The sequence below is a fragment of the Gadus chalcogrammus genome, chromosome 23 (genome assembly GCF_026213295.1).
Source record: "Gadus chalcogrammus isolate NIFS_2021 chromosome 23, NIFS_Gcha_1.0, whole genome shotgun sequence".
NCBI lineage: Eukaryota > Metazoa > Chordata > Actinopteri > Gadiformes > Gadidae > Gadus > Gadus chalcogrammus.
In genome coordinates, this window is record NC_079434.1 from 13,212,985 (window position 1) to 13,233,543 (window position 20,559).

The 20,559-nt window shown below is 43.6% G+C and overlaps 3 protein-coding genes across 4 annotated transcripts in view; 1 reads left to right on the forward strand and 2 right to left on the reverse strand.

Moving 5' to 3' along the window:
• The window catches only part of plcxd2 (phosphatidylinositol-specific phospholipase C, X domain containing 2), a 6,239-nt gene extending 4,969 nt beyond the window's left edge, over positions 1-1,270 (reverse strand). For both annotated transcript variants that reach the window (XM_056584515.1, XM_056584516.1), the window contains exons 1-2: positions 941-1,270; positions 287-423 (exon numbers count right to left, since the gene is read on the reverse strand). In XM_056584515.1, the coding sequence (XP_056440490.1) occupies positions 287-423; positions 941-1,043 (240 nt within the window). In that variant the 5' untranslated portion in view covers positions 1,044-1,270. The remainder of the gene's footprint in view (positions 1-286; positions 424-940) is intronic.
• A 1,207-nt stretch (positions 1,271-2,477) lies between these two features.
• On the forward strand, positions 2,478-16,544 carry mak (male germ cell-associated kinase). The gene is made up of 16 exons (XM_056584833.1): positions 2,478-2,588; positions 4,001-4,427; positions 6,180-6,234; positions 6,530-6,651; positions 8,014-8,096; positions 8,353-8,485; positions 8,762-8,933; positions 9,421-9,588; positions 10,603-10,929; positions 11,538-11,752; positions 12,204-12,343; positions 12,643-12,789; positions 13,854-13,940; positions 14,982-15,101; positions 15,421-15,516; positions 15,650-16,544. The coding sequence occupies exons 2-16, from the start codon at positions 4,324-4,326 to the stop codon at positions 15,808-15,810; spliced, it is 2,130 nt and encodes a 709-aa protein (XP_056440808.1). The 5' UTR covers positions 2,478-2,588; positions 4,001-4,323; the 3' UTR covers positions 15,811-16,544.
• A 39-nt stretch (positions 16,545-16,583) lies between these two features.
• On the reverse strand, positions 16,584-18,291 carry tmem14ca (transmembrane protein 14Ca). Its single transcript, XM_056584718.1, has 5 exons — positions 18,204-18,291; positions 17,607-17,691; positions 17,344-17,445; positions 17,138-17,225; positions 16,584-16,811 (listed from the first exon to the last, which is right to left on the reverse strand). Exons 2-5 carry the CDS (start codon positions 17,680-17,682, stop codon positions 16,754-16,756), a joined length of 324 nt encoding a protein of 107 aa, XP_056440693.1. The 5' UTR covers positions 17,683-17,691; positions 18,204-18,291; the 3' UTR covers positions 16,584-16,753.
• Positions 18,292-20,559: the final 2,268 nt, after the last annotated feature.

Sequence of the window (20,559 nt, forward strand, 5' to 3'; positions counted from 1 at the left end):
GAGAGAGAGAGAGAGAGAGAGAGAGAGAGAGAGAGAGACATTCTGGTGAAAACAGGCATCCGTCACAATCGTTACTAATGTATTCTATTCAGTTGAGAAATACGTTTTAATGAGCCACTAGAACTTGTGTTCAAGAATGCCTCATGCCATTAAGAGACACAGTATGCAGGACGTCAATATTAAATCTTAAGTAATGTCAAAAATCAAAACCTCTGGAACTTTTGTTCTTTGTTTAACATCAGTGCATGTGAGTTAAGTTAGTTAGTTTGTTCTTTGAGTGTGATACCTGGGTCATGGACCACTTCACCATGACCTTCTTGGCCATGTGTCTGAAGATGGTGGCCAGGTACTTGACAAACGCCTTCTGATCAGGACCCACGGGTGCCTTCACATCCACCCAGAATGTAAACGAGTCGTGGGACCCTACCCGAGTAGTGCATATTTACAACATAGTCACATACAAAGGGAAACAAATCTACCTATAGAATAGAGACGTGGGGTTAAAACAAATTACATTGGGAGGATATGAAAATATGACACACGCACACAGACACACTTTCTATTTTTCCTCTAATGAGGCATTTGACCTTGCACTGGGCAAATCTCAGCCCAACTTGTTTGGACTGACCTGTGGGTTAAGTGCCAATTAAGGTATTGTACTCAAATCCATATACACATGTCTACAACTAAGCTAAGCACAGTAAATGGTCGATGCATGATGCACCGCGCAAAACTATTACATTAAGAAGTTACATTTAAGAGTCGGATTGGCACTGAATAAGCACTTCATCTAAATATATAGATAATATTTTTAATAGTGAAATAATATTATACTCTTTCATTTGTTTAGGCACCTAGACGCAACGCAATTACACATAAACAATAGCTTAATTAAATGTTGACTGGGTTGCAATCCAGTCGACACTGTTAATTGTTTTACCTGGCACAGCGAGGTATTTGAGGGGCATAGCAGTGAGCTTCGGGGACAGCGACCCCATCCAGTCCGCCCGAGCACTTCCGATGCCCGCCGGTCGTGTCTTCATGACAGGTGTGGAAGAAAATAATGTCTGCAGGGACAGTAATCTTCAGTTTCTCTGCACGGTGAAGACATTTCCTCGCAAAATTATTCCTATTTGCGCCATCCCCCTCTTCTCGAGTATAGCAGTAGGAAAGCATGCATCTCGTGGGGTACAGGGAGCAGGACTAATAATGACAGGGATTCATCGCGCAAATACGGAAACCCGGTCAGTGGGTCTTGGCGAGGTTTCAAGCCGAGGAACTAACGAGAAGCAAATGGCCAATGGCTTTGATAATCTGCTTACACTTCTACCCCCACCCTCTCGCTTCGACTCGGTGCGTGATTTAAAAACCGTGCAGAACACACACACACACACACACACACACACACACACACACACACACACACACACACACACACACACACACACACACACACACACACACACACACACACACACACTCGCGCATAACACGCAAACGCGCGCACGCACGCACACACACGCACACACATTAATTGAATATGGTATCGACTGTCAACAAGTCAGCACTTTAAGTCATTAAATTTGACATTTGGCACAATGTCAATCTTTACTTTTCCTATCTTTTACTGCTCTTATTCAATTATTTGAATATCCGCTAGGCCTAGGCTAGGCTATATTAAAATCTCACAATATCACAATAAAATACAGTTCGAAATGCATTAGGTTTAATCAATGGTTGAGGTCTATAAAGTTCAGATTCAGGTCAAAGCACACATATCTGGTTTAAAAGGACGATAGGCCTTTTAACATCCCTCACGTGCAGGTGCAGCCCCCAGCTGGCCAAGAGGATGGTCGGATCCTCCTCATCATCATATTGGTCCGCAATGAAAAATTAGTAGCCCGACTGCGAAACTATAAACATAAAAGTGCAAATATAAAATGGAAATAATAAATACACACAATATGAATACATTAATAATAATTAAAACAACAGTACAAAGAAGAGTAAAATGTAGGCTAAAACATATATGTTGATTTTGTTTAATTTACTTTCTAGTAGGCTAATATAGTTATTGTATTTTAGCTACAGATAGCCTATCTAAGACAGCATAGGATTTTTATTATAGAACCAAAAAAAACCTCTTTCAAACTGAGATACGCCATTCATTTTAAAACAACAAAACAGAGCCAAATTTAATTCTCATGCATTCATAAATCTTTTTTTTAAGTCTAGGGGATCTGCCTAATTTGAAATGGCCGAGGTCGCTTTTTAGTGCGTCTATTAATGTACTGTGGTCTACAACTACCCTGCAGCGCCACCTAGTGGTCAAACTGAAGGTTTCCACCTACGGGACGTCTCAAGCAGTACTACAACCAGAGACCACAATGCCCAGTGATCCTCGGTCACGTGGTCCTCCCTGGCAGCCAACCCGTTCCCCTGCTTGTGTGTACGTTTCCAAGGAGAGCAGCCATACAGTCAGACAACACGCCTGTCACTGATGATAACTCCATTTATGTTATCTGAAGGGTCGTGCGTTATCACCGGGCACAGACAACGGCCAAACAGAGGGACCCCACCCGGGAATGGTGAGTCTGGAGTTAATGTTTTAGTCAAACTGCTGCGAGGAGTAGCTTGGAGGAGTTGAATGGTGCAGGTCTGTCATCAAGCAGACCTCAACAAGTGCATCACTGTAACGTGAATGATTACAGTTTACTTTTTGTGTATTGCTTTTTGTTGTATACGACTCATTATTGTGGTGTTCTGTCAACAATCTGTGATTGAACTATATATTGCATATCTTGTTTATCGGGGAAATGTTTAGGCTAAACAATTGGTTCAGTTTCACTTCTAACTCTTTACATGATTGAGTAAATGTATGTATGCTTACTGGGTTGCAAACCTCTTCCTATGTTGTTAGTACACTCTTATTTTCTGTTTAATTGACCTTGTATATCTTCTGATTGCCATGTGTCTTGGCTACACCCAAGTAATTCCGTCTTAGTCTTTTAATCCCTTGACAACAGATTGCCATTTGTGAGAGTGTAGTCAAGCATTTGGCTGCTGGCCTAATAAGCCTACTGGTTTTATCATTAGGCCTTTATGTTCATTCAATTAATTTGATAGAAATAGCATAGATGTGTAAAGACCATTACAATCTTTAATGAGTACTCAATTGTATAACAATATAAAATAAAATAAACAAAGTGTTGTGGTCACAAGTTGCAAGATACCAACTCTGGGATAATTTAATAACGACATAATTAATGACTTTGCTGTCATTTCTAGGAAAAGGTTCCTTTCCCAGTAGACTTGAGTTGCCAAATAATTACACAATGGAAATGCTTACCCAGACAGTAATAAATACCCTTAGGACCTATTCGACAGGCCCTAAAAGACATGCGGTCAACCCTTTTCCACATTATCATCAAACCAGGATATAAATGTTCTATTTGATACCAGAGTTTGTTATTTGAATACATTACAAAACTTCAGGCATTAACCAATTATTACAAATTTGTGCAACATTACAAAAAGTTATTGATATGAAGATTGCAAACAAACATGTGTACTTCAGCATGTTTGCTGAATGTTTCAATTACACAGCCCCATTACTGTAGTCCATGGCAGAATCAAATCCTATTGCAAGGCAAGCTACTAGAAGGCAAGCTTGCTGGTAAGCATGGCTATGATGTAATGTTCTATTTACATCTCTTGTAGGCCCTAATCTACCTGGGCCTGGCTCTGTCATCTCCCTGGGGCCGCCATGTTGGAGTCTCTGACTCACTCACACGCACATAATCCATTTTACCTCGAGTTAATGCACGATAGCCAGCCCAGCCCTTTTAAAGTTACTGACTCAGTTGTCAGGTTATTTTATTGTGGATCTTCTTCACTCCTGGTTAGTGTTAACCAGTTGTCTCAACTGGCTCTCTCACTGTGTTTCTCTCTCTCTCACTCTGTGTGCTGTGGCTGACGTTTTTCTCCCATTCAACCAAAGGGTAGCGAGGACTCTTGAGTCAACGGTCGGTTGAACCACTCCCAGACTCCAGCCAGAGAGAGAGAGAGGGAAACGATGGATCCGTTGCTGATCCAAGATGCCTCGTGAAGACCCAAAACGCCTCATCACCCTTCCTTATCCACTCCAGAACCCCCCCCTCCCCTGACCCACAAGACAAAGTCTCTGATTTTGATTTGAAAGTAATAAGGAATGGGTCTTTCCAGAATCGGCCGATAGAAGAAACAAACAGCCAATGAACCAAAACCACTTTAGCTCTTTTTTCCGACGGTACTTTTTCCCATGAAGTGAACGAGGCCTGAGCCATGATGAACCGCTACACCACGCTGAGGCAGCTCGGGGATGGCACCTACGGCAGCGTGCTCATGGGCCGCAGCATTGAGTCCGGAGAGCTGGTGGCCATCAAGAGGTGAGCGGCCTTATGTTGTGGCGCCTGTGAGGTGTAGAGCCAAGACCCTCAATGCAATGCCTCGATGGGAGAAGCTACGGGGCTGAAACTAAAGCTAGGGATAAGATAAGATATGATTTGTCGGTCCTTGTTTACATGGTGAGATACAGTTCCTTGCAGGGGTCTGGTCGGTTGATGGTTGGCTTTGCTCACACATAGGGAAGACTGGATTGACCCTAGCGGCATCTTGTTTAATGTCTCCATCGATGGCGTTACTTAAAATGAACCTTGTTTCCTGATTCAATCATTACAAATGCATGTCATATAACATGATCATCAAATAATTGACTTTGAAACGTTAAAAAGCTGCATCCTCCCCTGCAGTATTGTAGTCTATCTCTAGACCATGCTTTGACCAGGCCTCTGAAACAAAAGAGAACACACACACACACACACACACACACACATATACACTACACTACACTACACTACACTACACTACACTACACTACACTACACTACACTACACTACACACTAAACCACACTACTACGTACACACCCTCTCGTCACCACGGAAAGCGTACTTCAGTTTACAAGCGTTTATTTCAACGGGGTCCTTTTGGACATGCATGCGTCCGGCAGGGTGGGGTCTCCATAATGGATGAGGCACCTTAGGGTGGGGGTGGGAGTGATTCCAACTAACTGGTAAGCTGCTGCTCTATGTGTAAGACTACACCTGCGGTAGGGGTGTGAGCAGGAGTGAAAGTACAGCCCAGCTTGTGTTGGGTTGCTGCTGCTGCTGCTGCTGCTGCTGCTGGTCTGTGTATTTGTGTGTGTGTGTGTGTGTGTGTGTGTGTGTGTGTGTGTGTGTGTGTGTGTGTGTGTGTGTGTGTGTGTGTGTGTGTGTGTGTGTGTGTGTGTGTGTGTGTGGGCGCGAGACGAGGCGGCTGCCCGGAGAACAGGAACCAGATATTGTCGTGCTCCGTAGCACTTGCATTACTCCAAAGACAGAGGTCACTTTCGGTCTTGCACAGTGCGACCTTATGCCAGTGGTGCTCATCTTTCCTATCTAGTGTACCACTTAAAAGCTATTTTTGCAGCCAAGAACCCCTTTCACAAGTTGAAAACTGAAAAAAAACAAAAACGAATGTGTTAGAATTTTCTTTTTCAATGTTACTAAATCATTCAATCTTTCTGATTTACCAAACTTGAATGTCATTATTTAGATTTACTGAATTTTATTAAGGTGCAAGTCCAATTCAACTATTCAATAAAAATGATTATACAATTGTTCATAACCAATATTAAAACAACAGAAAATTGACTATTTTTCTAATTTGTTTTTTAGTACCCTCTGCAATCCTTCAAAGTACCTCTAGGGGAACACCCATTTGTGGAACACTGCCTTATAAAATCTTGTCACGTGTCTGTTATTATGTGTAACAGATTACCATCACTGTCACACACATTATGTAATTTCACTCATTAATATTAATTTTAAACCGTCAACAGTGTACGGACTGGCCACGGCTGTAAGGGTTTCTGGATGAAAGAGACACCTGTCATTGAGTTATCAAAGCAGTTTAACACGACCAGCGCGTTCTCAGGTTACAGACCCAATGCCGGGAATGTTCCTGAAGAAAAGAAAGAAATAAGCTGAAATCCGAGGCGCTGGGTTTTGTATTATTGATGTGGTGGCCCAATGACATTTATGCAAAGACATGAGTGTGATGTATGCGCCCTGTCTTCATCATGGCCTCTGTGTTGTGTAGGATGAAGAGGAAGTTTTACTCATGGGAAGAGTGCATGAACTTGAGAGAAGTCAAGGTAGGAATCTCTGGCGGAATGGAGCATTAATTGTCGAATTGTGCCTGCTGTTTAATTTATTAATTATTTTTTTATCTATTGTTTTAATTATTATTATTCGCAGTAGTAGTAGTGATAGCTTTAGTAATATATATATATATATATATATATATATATATATATATATATATATATCCTTTACTTTGTCTATATATATATATATATATATAAATATATATATATATATCACATTAGTCAGAGTATTGGGTAACATTTTCCAGGCACCTGCATTGAATTTCATTTTCCTGTGTGGCAGTCTTTGAAGAAGTTGAACCATGCCAACGTGGTGAAACTAAAGGAGGTGATCAGAGAGAACGACAACCTTTACTTTGTCTTTGAGTACATGAAGGAGAACCTCTACCAGCTCATGAAAGACAGGTAAAATGAAATGAAAAACGGAACCACTCCTCTGCATATTATACACAGAATACACTAAACCTAACTTTGGTCTATTTGCAGAGACTAAGTGCAAAAGCGCATTCATGTTAAGGCATGAAATACACACTTTTTAAACTACACTTAACTTTAAACAATTATTTGTATCATGTTGGCTGTACGTTTGCTTGTACAATGTCCTTTTCAGGATGAAGAAGGGGTTTGAACCAATCCAACAATGATATCATAATGCTTTCATAAATGTACATCTGACGCAGTTATGGCCTAAGAGTCTGATTTGAGTGTTGTTGGAAAAACCAACGTCCCGTCAGCTTTTAAAAATCATTTTGTCCGTCACTTTTCTTATGCAAACTGTCTTTTGCTTTTCAACCACAGCCAATAAATCACCAATAAGCACACACGTTTATGCTTACAAACAAAGCTATTAATTGATGTGCCCATTCGTGAGAACACTCACAAGATATCTATAATATTTTTTGTTTATGTTTGCAGAAACAAATTGTTCCCAGAATCAGTGATCAGAAACATAAGCTTTCAGATTTTACAAGGCCTGTGTTTTATGCATAAACACGGTAGGTGGCGCTGTTGTTCACCTGTCGCAGACATACGAGAGTGGGGAGCACACACTACGAGATAAGATAATCATCTGACCCAACCGTTACACTCATTACGCTCTTACCAGAAATGGAGAAGCATTTACATCTTCACAATCAATATCTTTGAGCCTGTACTGTGTATTTTTTTTTGAATGGAACTACAGTTAAGGTCCGCTGCTTGAAGCTTGTTTGGACCACTAGGAGGAGATAGATTCCAAAGAAGAAGTCAGTACTGCAATAAAACAAATATTTAACAAACGAAAAAAACATAACTTTATCAACTGGCTTCATTAACTGCTACTCAGTCGACTGATTCTGTTATGCTTAGTGCAGGTGAAGTTAACATATTCTTGTAGTTGGTGAACCCTCTGCAACTCTCTTATGTCAGCAATCCCGCCTAACTCTGTGGGTGGAAGGTGGGCCGGTACTGCGCTTGTGAATGGACGTGTGGCTCACACACATGTATGTACGCATTTATAATGAAACCACAAGGGAGAACTATGAAGGCTTGTCCTACGCAACGAGGGCAATTGAATTCTGCCCAGAAAACAAAACACATGATTAAAGTTTGTGGTTGCCTTATACATGTCAAGGTTCAAATGTTGTAATGGAATATGCATGTACTTTTCCCCACGCTGTCCCTGTCCTTTAAACTAATTTATCTTTCTATTTTTCTCTTTTTCTTCTTCCTTTCTTTCTCGGTTTCGGTTTCCATCCTTTTACTTGCCGCCATCTTGCCTGCGCTTAGGGAGAATAAGATGTTCACAGAGAATGAGATTAGGAACATCATGTTTCAAGTGATTTCTGGGTTGGCTTTTGTGCACAAGCATGGTAAGACGCTTCGCTCTGTCATTCATTTGCCTCTGTAATATCGTTTTTACCATTAAGCGTGCTTCCATTTGAATGACTTCTGTTGCAAAGTAGTCTTCGCTGCTTGTGATGTCTCCCTGACTTGTACCTGTGTGAAGAGTGTGTGACAGAAGTGTGCGCATGGAGAGTGTATTCAGCTTTGGTTGTTAAACCAAATTTGTTATGAGCATAGGCACAAAGCAAGCTTTTCTAACATATGTATTGGTCGTGCTGCCAGGTTTCTTCCACCGGGACATGAAGCCAGAGAACCTGCTGTGCATGGGGCCGGAGCTGGTCAAGATCGCAGACTTTGGCCTGGCCAGAGAGATCCGCTCCAGGCCTCCGTATACCGACTACGTCTCCACCAGATGGTAACGGAGCTCCACTTTGCAACACCACATTTTTTATGCATACACAGTATATATTATTTTACTTAAAGCCAGTGGGATGTAAGGCACAGGGAATGTTATGTTATTTTATGCATTCTAAGAAAGTTTCTTATAGGAAACAGGCTGTATGAAGACACTTATTTTGTGTGTGAGGGGAGTTTTATAAATGGAGTGTTATTTGGTTTGCTCATGGCAGCATGTTGGTTCTCTCTCTCCCTCTGTCTCCCTCTCCCTCCCTCGCTCCCTCTCTCTCTGCAGGTACCGTGCTCCAGAGGTGCTGCTCAGGTCCTCCACCTACAGCTCTCCCATCGACATGTGGGCGGTGGGCTGCATCATGGCCGAACTGTACACCCTCAGACCTCTGTTCCCTGGCAACAGCGAGGTGGACGAGATCTTTAAGATCTGCCAGGTCCTGGGCACCGTCAAGAAGGTGGGGGTCTCAGCGTTGGTTTTGATATGCCCACGCTTTTGAAAAGTGGAAAACTGAAGCTAAAGTCAAAAGAAAAGTGAGCTGCAGCTAATGATGCAGCCCGTGCATAGGAAGACCACCCTCACCAAATATGGTCATGATGGTGAAGCCATGGTCAGGGGTTTGAAGGAATAATATTCATGCAATGAATTCACATAAACTCTGCCGGATTGATTTCCTATACAGTTGGGCGTGTCAATTTGGAAAAGTAACTTTTCAGCAGAGACAATTCATTCATGAACATTTTTGTACAGAGTCGTCTTCGGTGCCATCAAATGTGATGCACAACTCTGGTCTCTGAGTTATTAATGACTAATGGTCTCAAAGCCAAGCTCTAGTACGGTCCAAATAGATCACGCAGAAGATTTTCAAATGTGCGTGATTTTATTTTTAATGACGTCATAGCGTGTATATTTTCTCACAGTACCTTCCTCCCCCTCCCCTGCAGTCCGACTGGCCGGAGGGCTACCAATTGGCTTCGGCCATGAGCTTCCGCTTCCCCCAGTGCGTGCCCACCCACCTGAAGACGCTCATCCCCAACGCCAGCAGCGAGGCCATCGCCCTGATGAGGGACATGCTGCAGTGGGACCCCAAGAAGAGGCCCACGGCGGTGCAGGTGAGACGGGAGGAGACGCACGCCGGCTGTCAGAGCGGGCGGTCGGAGACGCGGTGACAGCGGCCACTCTGCAAGTTAAAGGCCTCCGCTCATAATGCCCCCCCTTCATTCCCATGCTAATCCGTCCGTTTGAATGCCTTTGATAGGGAGTATCATCCACAGGTCCTCCGCGGGGTAGCCCAAACAAACGCAACAATAAGGCTCTCTCGGCGTTTGCATGCGAAAGGGTGCATTGTTGTTAGTGTTTCTGGGCCATTTGCATCACTTATAAAGCTGTTTGGTAATAAGGTTGGTTGTTACTCCAAATGGTCTAATAAAAGTATGTATGTAAGTGGTAAAAACGCTTGATAAAATGTATGACATAACAGCATTCATTGCATACATTTATATATGGTACTAGTATCAGACTACAGCAGGATAATACTGTGAAATGTAATTTAACGTTTCTAATTTGGTTTTATCGCCATATTCCATCTTCTATGTCAGACACCTGTTCCCAGAACTGCGTCAAGCTAATCATCTAAAGTGTTTCCTAAGCCTAAGCCAGCTCCCCGGTCACATGACCTCCGTGGTCACATGGGGCCAGTTAATCAGCTGGTTCTCAGTTCTCAGGATCAGCATCGGTGACTCATGAGCAATTGGATATGAAAAGCTGTAATTGCATATATCCTGCTGTGAGTGTGAGTCAGGGATCTCGTTGTTTGTCGTTTTACATCACCCTGTGCTAATGGCCTTCAGGGGGCATTTAAATTCTGCCAAGGTCACGAATTATTCCAAGAATACAACTATATAATGGAAAATGACGGTTTCACCTTCACTTTGAAAACAGGGGTTTAAGGAGCCATCTCCTCTTGTGCACACGTCACCGAGTGTGTTCAACCAAAAGGAACACACTGAACACACAAGACGCTTGCACCATCCTAACCACGCTGAACAATGTTAACTTAGCATTTCATCCCAATCTAAAAATCCCTTTCCCTTTTCCGCGGTCCCTCCCCTCGGCTGTGGGTCCAGTCGCTGCGGTACCCCTACTTCCAGGTGGGCCAGGTGCTGGGATCCCAGAGCCAGGAGGCACGGAAGGTCAAAGCCAGGCCTCAGTCCCCGAACGAGGTCCAGCCGGCCAAGGTGACCCCCCAGCAGTATTCCTCACCAGAGTCCAAGGCCTCGTCCACCTCCTCCACCCGGTCCCTCAACAGTCACCCCCAGCAACCCCCCCAGCAGAGCCAGCAGCCACACCACCCCCCCCACCAGCAGCCGAACCAACCCCCCCAGCAGCAGCCCCCGCAGCAGGTCCCCGTGTCCCAGGCCGAGCCCAAGCACGGAGCCCCTTGCCACCATACGGTACGGCTCTACTCCGTCAGGGCATGTTCTCGCTCGGTTTGAACCCAAGGGCTTGTTGTTATTTGGCGCCACACCACTATTGGATGATTGGCTCGGATTTGGACGAGTAAATCTTTCAATGGAAGGGTGATTTTGTAGTGAGACTAGTTTAATAAAGGATAAGGGGAGGGATGCTGTAGACTAGGGGCTAAGGGGTCTGACCCCCCCCCCCCCCCAGCCAAAAGTTCATCAAATCCTCCTATCCCCGTTTCACATCATCAACCTGGATGTCCCCTAGTTACGGTAGTGATTGCCTACATCATAAACCATTGCAGATCTAAAAAAATGTCCATCCTATTTGGGGCTAAGACCCCCTACAGGTTGAATCCGAGAATCCCCCCGTGGGCCAGGTCTTTACTGTTTAAATAACGGATGGGGTAAAAAGGACTGCCTGGATCTGAATTGTTAAGACTCAGTATTTTATTATTATGGGACTGCATTATAAATCTGCATTATGATTCCACTCTCCATTAAATGAATAAAGCATTAATTTGACAGCTGAATTGACAGTTGCCATGATAACTGAAGATGGTTCCAGGTGATGGACTCCAGTGTCTCGTCCTTCCCAGAAGGCGGCGGCGGCGGCGGCGGTGGTCAGTGAGAACGGCGGGGCGGCGGGGGCGGGGCCACTGAAGAGCGGCCGCCGGCGCTGGGGCCAGACTGGGGTCCGCGCCACCGACAGCTGGGACGAGTCGGACCCCACGGAGGCCGCCGTCCCCCACTCCAAGAGGCCCAGCCTGGGGCACGTGGAGGAGGAGGGGAGGCTGAAGGAGCAGCCCCGGCAGTGAGTTCCTCCCTCTGGGACCCGTGTGTACCTCCGTTGGTCACACACGCATGTGTCAATGGACACATTATCCCTGGAAAGACACACACACACACACACACACACACACACACACACACACACACACACACACACACACACACACACACACACACACACACACACACACACACACACACACACACACACACACACACACACACACACACAGGCACTCACTCACACACACACACACACACACACTCAATCTCTCTTTTATTGGATCATTGTTCGTCAAAAATCGTCTATCTATAATCCATACATATTATTTTATTTTAGTATTTTACATTCAACACCTTTCTCCGGCCATCCGTCTTTAATTAAAGGAGATCCTGTAAATCGGTCTGACTTTCCTTGGATTTCCTCGACCGCTGGATTGAAAGTATGTTTTGGTTTCTTCTCCTTCTCGCAGGCCTAAAGAGCAGAAGCCATTGTATTCCTTCAGCACAGTTACCAAGCTACCCAGCAATATCAAGGTCGGCCAAATAGACGCCAGTGTCCCCGTGTCTTCTGCGCGACAGCACTATCTCAGCCAATCAAGATACCTGCCAGGTAGGGAGCATTGCGTCACAAAACAAAAATACATCGTAGTGGAGCCACTGGTGTGTATGAACACAATTGTAGACATCTAATATATTATCATTGTAATTGTGAATTAATAGATTAAATAGATATAGGCACATAGAACATTAGTTAATGGCCAAAATGCTCTCCATAGATAGATATTGTTCTCAGTTTGTGTACATTTTGCATGAAATGCCCTCCCCTTGAGAAGCACTTTGGCCTCCAGCTTGTGTTAAGTTTCAGTGTTAAGAAAGCGGTGCATGACCACATGACCTGTGTTGCTCAAGGGTTGATAGGCAAGAACCAGCCTTCCAACGTGGACAAGGAGCTGAGCGGAGCCACCCTCCGGGACCTATGGGACAACTCCAGCAACGTGGTGGCCAAACCTCTCGCTCCTATTGGTGGAGGTGTATCGGTCCACAGAGCCAATCAAGGTAAGGCGCCATCGGAATTATATAGACAGGCGATGTTTGTTCTGTATGGAAATAAGGCTGGGCAGAAAAAACACATTTGTACTGCAGTGTTTCCTCCATTCCATTGTAATGCATGGCAGGATTCAGTAAAAACGTTACTTTTACTTTAGCTACCAACACACAATTAGCTACGGCCTGAAAGTTAATCAAACGGCAGTCACCAGGTTGCCCAAGCACAATTCATTGAACCACTCTGGTGTCCAGGTGTAGAGCAGAGGGCGGCTATTTTTACATTGCAACGAGGAGCGTTAATAATGAATGGATCCTGGTTATCCCTGTTATGTCCTATCGTACTCCGACGCCGAAGCCTCTTAGGGTTACCTGGCCTTGAATAATTTGACACTTCTTGTGTCCACCTAAATGCTAATGACGCGGCTAATGTGTTGGACTGAATGATCAGTGGTAACGGGGGCCAGGAACAAAGCGCTTGTTTTGAGTGCACTTAAAGAGGCCAGGGCTCCGGGAGCAATGGCAGACCTGTATAATTCATTTGTCATGTAGACCGATACACAATATGTGCCCATGCTGTGCTGCTTCTCCCGGCGTCTCCTTCACTCTGTCTGCGTGCCTCCGCTCCTTGTTTCACTCCTTCTTCTTCTGCTCCTGTCCCTCCCTCCGCATTTCTTATTCATGAGATTAAGACTGTTGGTGTAAGATCAAGTGTCTCTTCATGGGCCCCTGGGGGGGGGGGGCCTTCAGCCACCACTGTTTGTTTTAGATGTGGGGCCCATTCATTCCATTACTTATTTCTTCTCATTCAACTGTTTTAATCTTTAATGTTAAGTATTACACGGACCTGGGCGGCAAATACGTTCTTTCAGCGCTTGGCGAGAAAGACTTGACGGGCGTTCCAAATGCCATTGCATTCCTTTAAGGGTTTCTGAAAGAAAGTCATACGCCTCCCATATTCACCCCTGCGCCCTTCCTTCAGTTGTCTTGCGTTTACTTTTTCTGTCTTTCTTTGTGTTTTCTTCACCCCTTGCATGCGTCCCTCCCTCGTCTCACTGTCGTTGCTACGAGGGTAGAAGAGGGGCCCAGTAAGTCACTGGAAAGCACGGCAGAGAAAATGGTTGTTAAGGAGAGAATACTGGAGAAAATGGATCCCTGCAAAGGTATTTCCGTAGCAAGCGGTTGCCAGTTCCCCCAACCTGTCCCGTAACGACTAGCCATAGCTACAGTATAATTGTCGTTATATTATTCCATTGCCAACACCGGCTTCAAAACCAACATGTTAATGAACTTTACACCACGTGTCATTGGCAGTCATTGAGCACATCATGGCTGAATCGTTGAGGTAATATTAACCGGGGGGTAAACAAACTTTGTATTGATTGAGCGCTCGCGGTAGCCCAGGGGCGAAGGCAGATAAACTAACAACCGGCATGGCAGTTGGTGTAACAGACTTGAGGTGGGGGGGGGGGTGGGGGGTTGGGGGGGGGCGTTGGTTTTCAACCAACTGGTTACCATGCGAAAGAGGGGCAGGGAGCTGGAAACCCCTGCTGTTGTCCCCTAATACACACACTATGCCGAGAACTAAGAAAACCCAGAGGCTAAACTGAGGCTAAATTTGAGAAGAATCGAAATCTCCCGCAAAGGGGAACAATGACACATTTGACTAATTATACTGATAACCATCCACGACCAACGGTGGACCACAGTGGATCGAAGGCGTTGCTTGCCCACTTGAATGACTTCAATCACGTATTTATCCGTCCTGTCAAGCCTTTATTATTACTTGTGTCACAAACTGCGGCAAACAGTAGCCTCTCCCTCTGGCGAGGGGTGTTCATGTGAATTCTTATCTCTGTCAAGCGTTAAGATTCATGCCCATGAATTTAGAAACACCCCACTACTGTGTGTGTGTGTGTGTGTGTGTGTGTGTGTGTGTGTGTGTGTGTGTGTGTGTGTGTGTGTGTGTGTGGGTGTTTAGACTTATATCAACTTAACATATCTCCCATGGATGTATGATGTTTGTTTTGCATATTATAACTACCTTTTTACATTAAACCAAATATCTCATAGCTCATAGTTATAGCTCAAACCAAATATCTCATAGTAGCTCAAATAGATAGATACAAGTTTTATATACACAATATATATACAAATGTTCCTAATCCTGAAGAGGCTTTTTCCCAATCCGGTCTGTCGTTTAGGGAACTTTGTGAGCACCAAGTACAACCTCTCTGGCGGTTACATGCCCTCCTTCCAGAAGAAGGAGGTGGGGTCTGTGGGCCAGAGGATTCAGCTGGCTCCCTTGGCCGGCCAACACACAAGTAGGTCTTCACCTCCTCCATGTTTATCTCTTGAGTCGCCCGCAAAAGAAAACCGTGGCCATAGGGTAGTCTTCTCAAGGCTATTGACATTTCTGCTGTTATTGTCTCAGGAATGGAGTTGGGCATTTGTCATTCATATTTCTACTTACTCATTTCTTTAAAGTTGATCTTAGCCCAACTTGGACCTCCATAGAGCAGCCCTGAATACTCTTTCAGCTTTACACTGTTCTCTATCGACTCACTCTCCAGCTCTCATTCAGATCCTCCACTGTGCTGTACTTTACTCTGACACTTCTCCACTTGCTTCACCCTCTTTCAGTAAACCTTTCTTCCTCTCCTGAAATTAAAAAAGATAAAAGCAAATCTGCCAAGGCCAAGCCCACATCCAACTCCTCTATGGGTGAAAGTCACGAAGGTAAAGACTAAGATATAACTCTTAGTGTAACTCAGTTTTTACGTCCTTGTGGACAGTAGTCAAACTGAACTATAGCCGGTGTCTCGTGCCATGGATTCGATTGACTGACTGACTGACTGGTGTGATCTTTTAGACTACGAGGGGTGGAAGAGGAGGACGGACCGAACTCAGGTGAAGGGCAGCGGCTATGCAGCGTTAGGGAAACCTTCCGGAAACCTCCTGACCCGGGCCACCACTGTACAGCCGGTCCACGGCAGGGTGGACTGGACGTCCAAATATGGGGGAAATCGGTAGCCCGACGGAGGGGACCGCGTCGGCTGCCTCCACTCGCTGTTGGGGGTTTAGCGAGGTCTGAGTCACTTTTGGGGCACAAAAGGAGTTCCTGCTGCGTTGCTGAATGCACCTTTTATTCTCTGAGTGGGACCAGAGTTTATTTTTTTTTCCTCCAAATTGTATTAACTGTACTTTTATAAAAACAGATTCTAGATATCATATAAGCAACTCCATATACTCCAACTCCATAATCCTCTGTTCATCTTCGTAGAAATTTTAATATTTCACCCGATTTATGTCCTTTAATGTTTTTGAGGAAGTCCTTTCCACGATTCCTCACATGCTGGCACTTTTTTATGGTGTAGCTGGATACAATGTTCGCAGGAACTATGACCGTGTGCTTTGGTCATTTGGTCAACTTGGGAGATCAGGTGGTCAAATCTAAATAGGGGAGTGGATAGGCAACATGGTTGGCCTATTGAAGTCTATTAGTGGCCAGAAATTCTTCATACATTTGTGTTTATGGTCAAAGGTCGTTTTGTATCTGAAGGGTTTTTAGTTGTTTTGCTCGTCGAAATGGCATCAGAGAAAGGTCATACCGATGCTGTATCGCTGTTTATCTTTTTGGTTTGTTTACATGTAGGCCATAAAGATCATCTTTGCATTGAAAGTGATTATTTCCTGTTCTACTACATTCTTTTCAAATAATGGCAAATTAATTTGTATGATTCAGTAAATAAACGTAATTTTGTAAACATTTTACAATATACCAGAGTTTGTGTCCTTCTTAACCAAAAAATACACTACTATGTAAACACGATTTGTTTATTCATCAACTTAACATTTTTTTTTACAAAACACATGCAAAGCATTTAAACAATATTAGCGAGTGTTGACAGGCTGGTCCTGAAGATATTGCAGAGTGGATTTCCAGTGAAAACTTTCCGTAGCAGTAGAAATCATTTTAGGAGTCCTGGGGTTTCTGAAGCAACGCCATGCTAAGCTTCCCCATCATCAGAAGACTAAGAAAAATAACAAAAAGAGTAAAACAAACATGACATCATTTATTTTTAGGGCACAAGGAGCCATACATTTCTAGGTAAAATTGGTCTTTGTTTCAAAGCAGCAATTAACAGTCACAGTATAGCTGGGAGCACCCAAATATAATTTACAAAAAATGCAGTGTATGAGAACTCGGAATATAAAAACCAACATACATGCAACATGTATATCACATGCATGTGAATCATTCAGATTCCCCATGTGATATTTACCATGGTGAGAATCAATCCCAATGTGTATGGTTGTTACTGAGTGGTTAAATGAGGGTTGTTAATCACATGGTTACCTTGCTCCAGCGACCAGACCAGCGGGCATGAACTTCCTCGACCCGTAGAACCTCTTTCCCATGACGCCTGTCAGCGCTCCAGACGTAGCTGATAACGTAGAATTAAAAACATAGAGAAATGCGATTACACCTTATTTGAAACCGAAGAAGTAAAAAAAAATACCCCCCGCACATCAATACAGAGAACATTATGTTAGCTTGCTTACCGAGGGAGATCCAGATGTCAGTAGGGTCCTTGGACACCTGATAAGCACCGAGGCCGGCAAGCCCACCGAAGACTAGACCAGCGGCCAGGGAGGGCACGCTGCCTGGGCAGAGTCAAGGACAGCAGCAGACGCTTAGATGAAGTGGACAAACTTCAGGGGAACACGTATGATTGATAATAGTCATTCTTTATCTCACAAAACACGTAAAAGGCCTATGTAGGGAGATAAAGGTTATATATTTACCAATTAAAATAAATACTAACCTGCTTTGACGTAGCCCATTACCCCCCCGGAGGCGACCAGGGCTGCGTACCCATATCCTACCCAATCAACAGACATGTTTGACACCTGTCAAACAGAATAAACATTTTTTTAGTTTCTTTCCATTATGTATACAAAGCACTCTTGTCTTGAGGCTAATTATGAACAACTAGAGCTCAATTAGTAAATTCTGAATAATCTTGAGTATGGCTTGTGCGTGCTACACTACTATGCAGTATGCACTCACAGTTGCAAACACATTGATACGCCTGTCTGACTGCCCCGAAACCACACAGCCATTACAGAAAACCAACTGTGCAACCAAGATATTGGGTAACATCGTTGCACACACACAATGCTTTCTGAATGCATTCCCTTATCAGTTATCCAAACCATTTCAATGTCTACAGAAAGGAGGGTCTTTCTGATGTAAGAGGCAAGAGCAATGAGATAAGACAGCAATAGCTTGCAGCCACGGGGAACAACACACAAAAAAACAGACACAGCCAATCTACATTTAGTAAACATTGCTAATTATCGATGCATGAGTTATCTCAAGGTCATATTATTAAATTACCAGCGTGCGTACTGGCTCTCACCTGTTAAGCCCCAGTTTGTCCTTTACTGGTCCTTTCGCACTGGTTCTTGCTCTCCGCCGGTCATATATCTTTGCTGCACACATCCCCGCCGGAAATGGGCTGGAGAAGTGCACTATGGATAATGAAGTCTCCTCATTCATGGGCATAGATTGCTTCCAAACCATGAACCCTCATACACTCTTCCTTTTTAGGGAATGTGCCTACATGTGCTAACCCTAACCCTAAAATAATTACATTTTATTTTACGTTAATGAAATATAAAGAACAGGAGCATATCTTCCAAAAATTAATACTGCTTTGAATTTATATCAACACACGATGGCGCTACAGGACTACATTTTGTTTTGTTTATGCGGTGGAGCGCATCAACTATTTTTCTTCCTCAGTCTCGTCAAGCGCGTGCGCGTGCACGGACTTCATTGTCACATACACGCGTCAATCAAGAACATCTTGATTGACAGCATGATAATTGTGTGAGAAATAGCATTCAAAACGTGAATTTCGTATTTATTTTATTATATGACTGATATGGGGTTATGTTTCTTGGGTTTTGTTACTTTGGTCAATTTCTGATAAAATATGTGCGGATAAATTACATTAGGCTTGACGTTGGTTCTGTTTCAATACAAGAAATATTCACTTTACCTGAAAACCGAAATTAATGGTGCTGCCTCCAGAAGGAAGATGGCGCTAAAAGTCCATTGAAGAAGCCTCAGAGACAAAACGCGTTCAATAGGTCTAGAAGACGGTCCAATACTGGAAGAGCCTTGTAGGCAGTCGGGTCTATCATAATGTTAATGTACATCAGGATGTATATTTGGAAGTGTAAGGTGAATAGTTTTCCCTCATAGACCTCTGAAGGTTGATAGCCTAGTTCTACTATAAGGGAATAGGCCCACGCTACGACATGGGAAGATAAACCGATCAATAATTAGGCCAATATAAAAGCATTTTCGTAGGTTAGGCTATAGCCTATGCTTAACCATATACAGGTTATTGAATATATTGGCTATATATTCTCTTATTTTATATGAAGCATAAATAACAGGTAGCCTGTTTTAAAATAGGCGTTGATATTATTATTTTTTTTTTTTATTACTAGGGCCAATTTGTATAAGCCTTCTTATGGTTATTATTATATTAATTATTAGAATTAGTATTATTATCACACACAAACGTACACATTCGTCCCGTTTTATGTGTATATACCCCTATATAGCTTTTTAGTTTTATTTTGGCGGAGGCCGCAGGAAGCAAGTTTGCTTCAAACCTGGCCTTAGACAAATGGAAATATGTTGAAACGGCATGACAGTCTTTAACATACAACGCATACACTATAAGATTGATTTTATAGCCTGCTTCTGTAGCCTGTAGTTATCTCCGTGATCCGCAATGCTTCAAAAACCGTTGTTCACACACGCCCACACACACACACACACACACACACACACTCACACACACACACACACACACACACACACACACACACACACACACACACACACACACACACACACACACACACACACACACACACACACACACACACACACACGCGCGCACACACACACAGACGCACACACACTTTTGTCCTGGCGTAGCCTATATCATGACAGGTATTCTCTTCTGCCGTTATTGATTGTGCGCTTTCTTTTGAAGATGCTTGTTCTAAATATTTGATCAATAAACCGCTGCCTGGAAAGTCGACTCGAGTCGACCGAAAAGTAAATGGGCACGTTGATTCAAAAATGTTCACATAGTGTCCAATAAATAAATTAAAATAACGATATGTTAATATAGTTGCCAAAGCAGTCGGTGTGCCGTACACAGGGTGTTCTTGATAACCCTCTCTGGTCATTCAGAGACTTTGAAACAAGTAATTTGGACTAACCTATTATCACTTTGGTGCGTGTGTGTGTGTGTGTGTGTGCTTGCGTGTGTGTGCATGTGTGTGTGTGTGTGTGTGTGTGTGTGTGTGTGTGTGTGTGTGTGTGTGTGTGTGTGTGTGTGTGTGTGTGTGTGTGTGTGTGTGTGTGTGGGGAGAAAAAGAAAGGGTGGGGGGCAAAGAGAGAAAAAGAGATCTGAGCTCATTCGCACTTGGCCCGAGGGGCCTACACAAGTAGGCTATGTATTAGAAATAAACAGTGGATAAATAAATTATGACTCTTACAATACGTATGTATAGCCTTTGTGTAAACGCAATGATTTTGGCAGTTAACCTTCAAGTTCTGTTTTGACATTGTTTTATTTGAACTAATAATCACGCTCACACCGTCTATTTGGTTAAAACCAGTGGAAAGATATTAGGATCTAATTCGTTTCCGCATTAAAGTATAAGCCTGTACGAGGCTGTCGT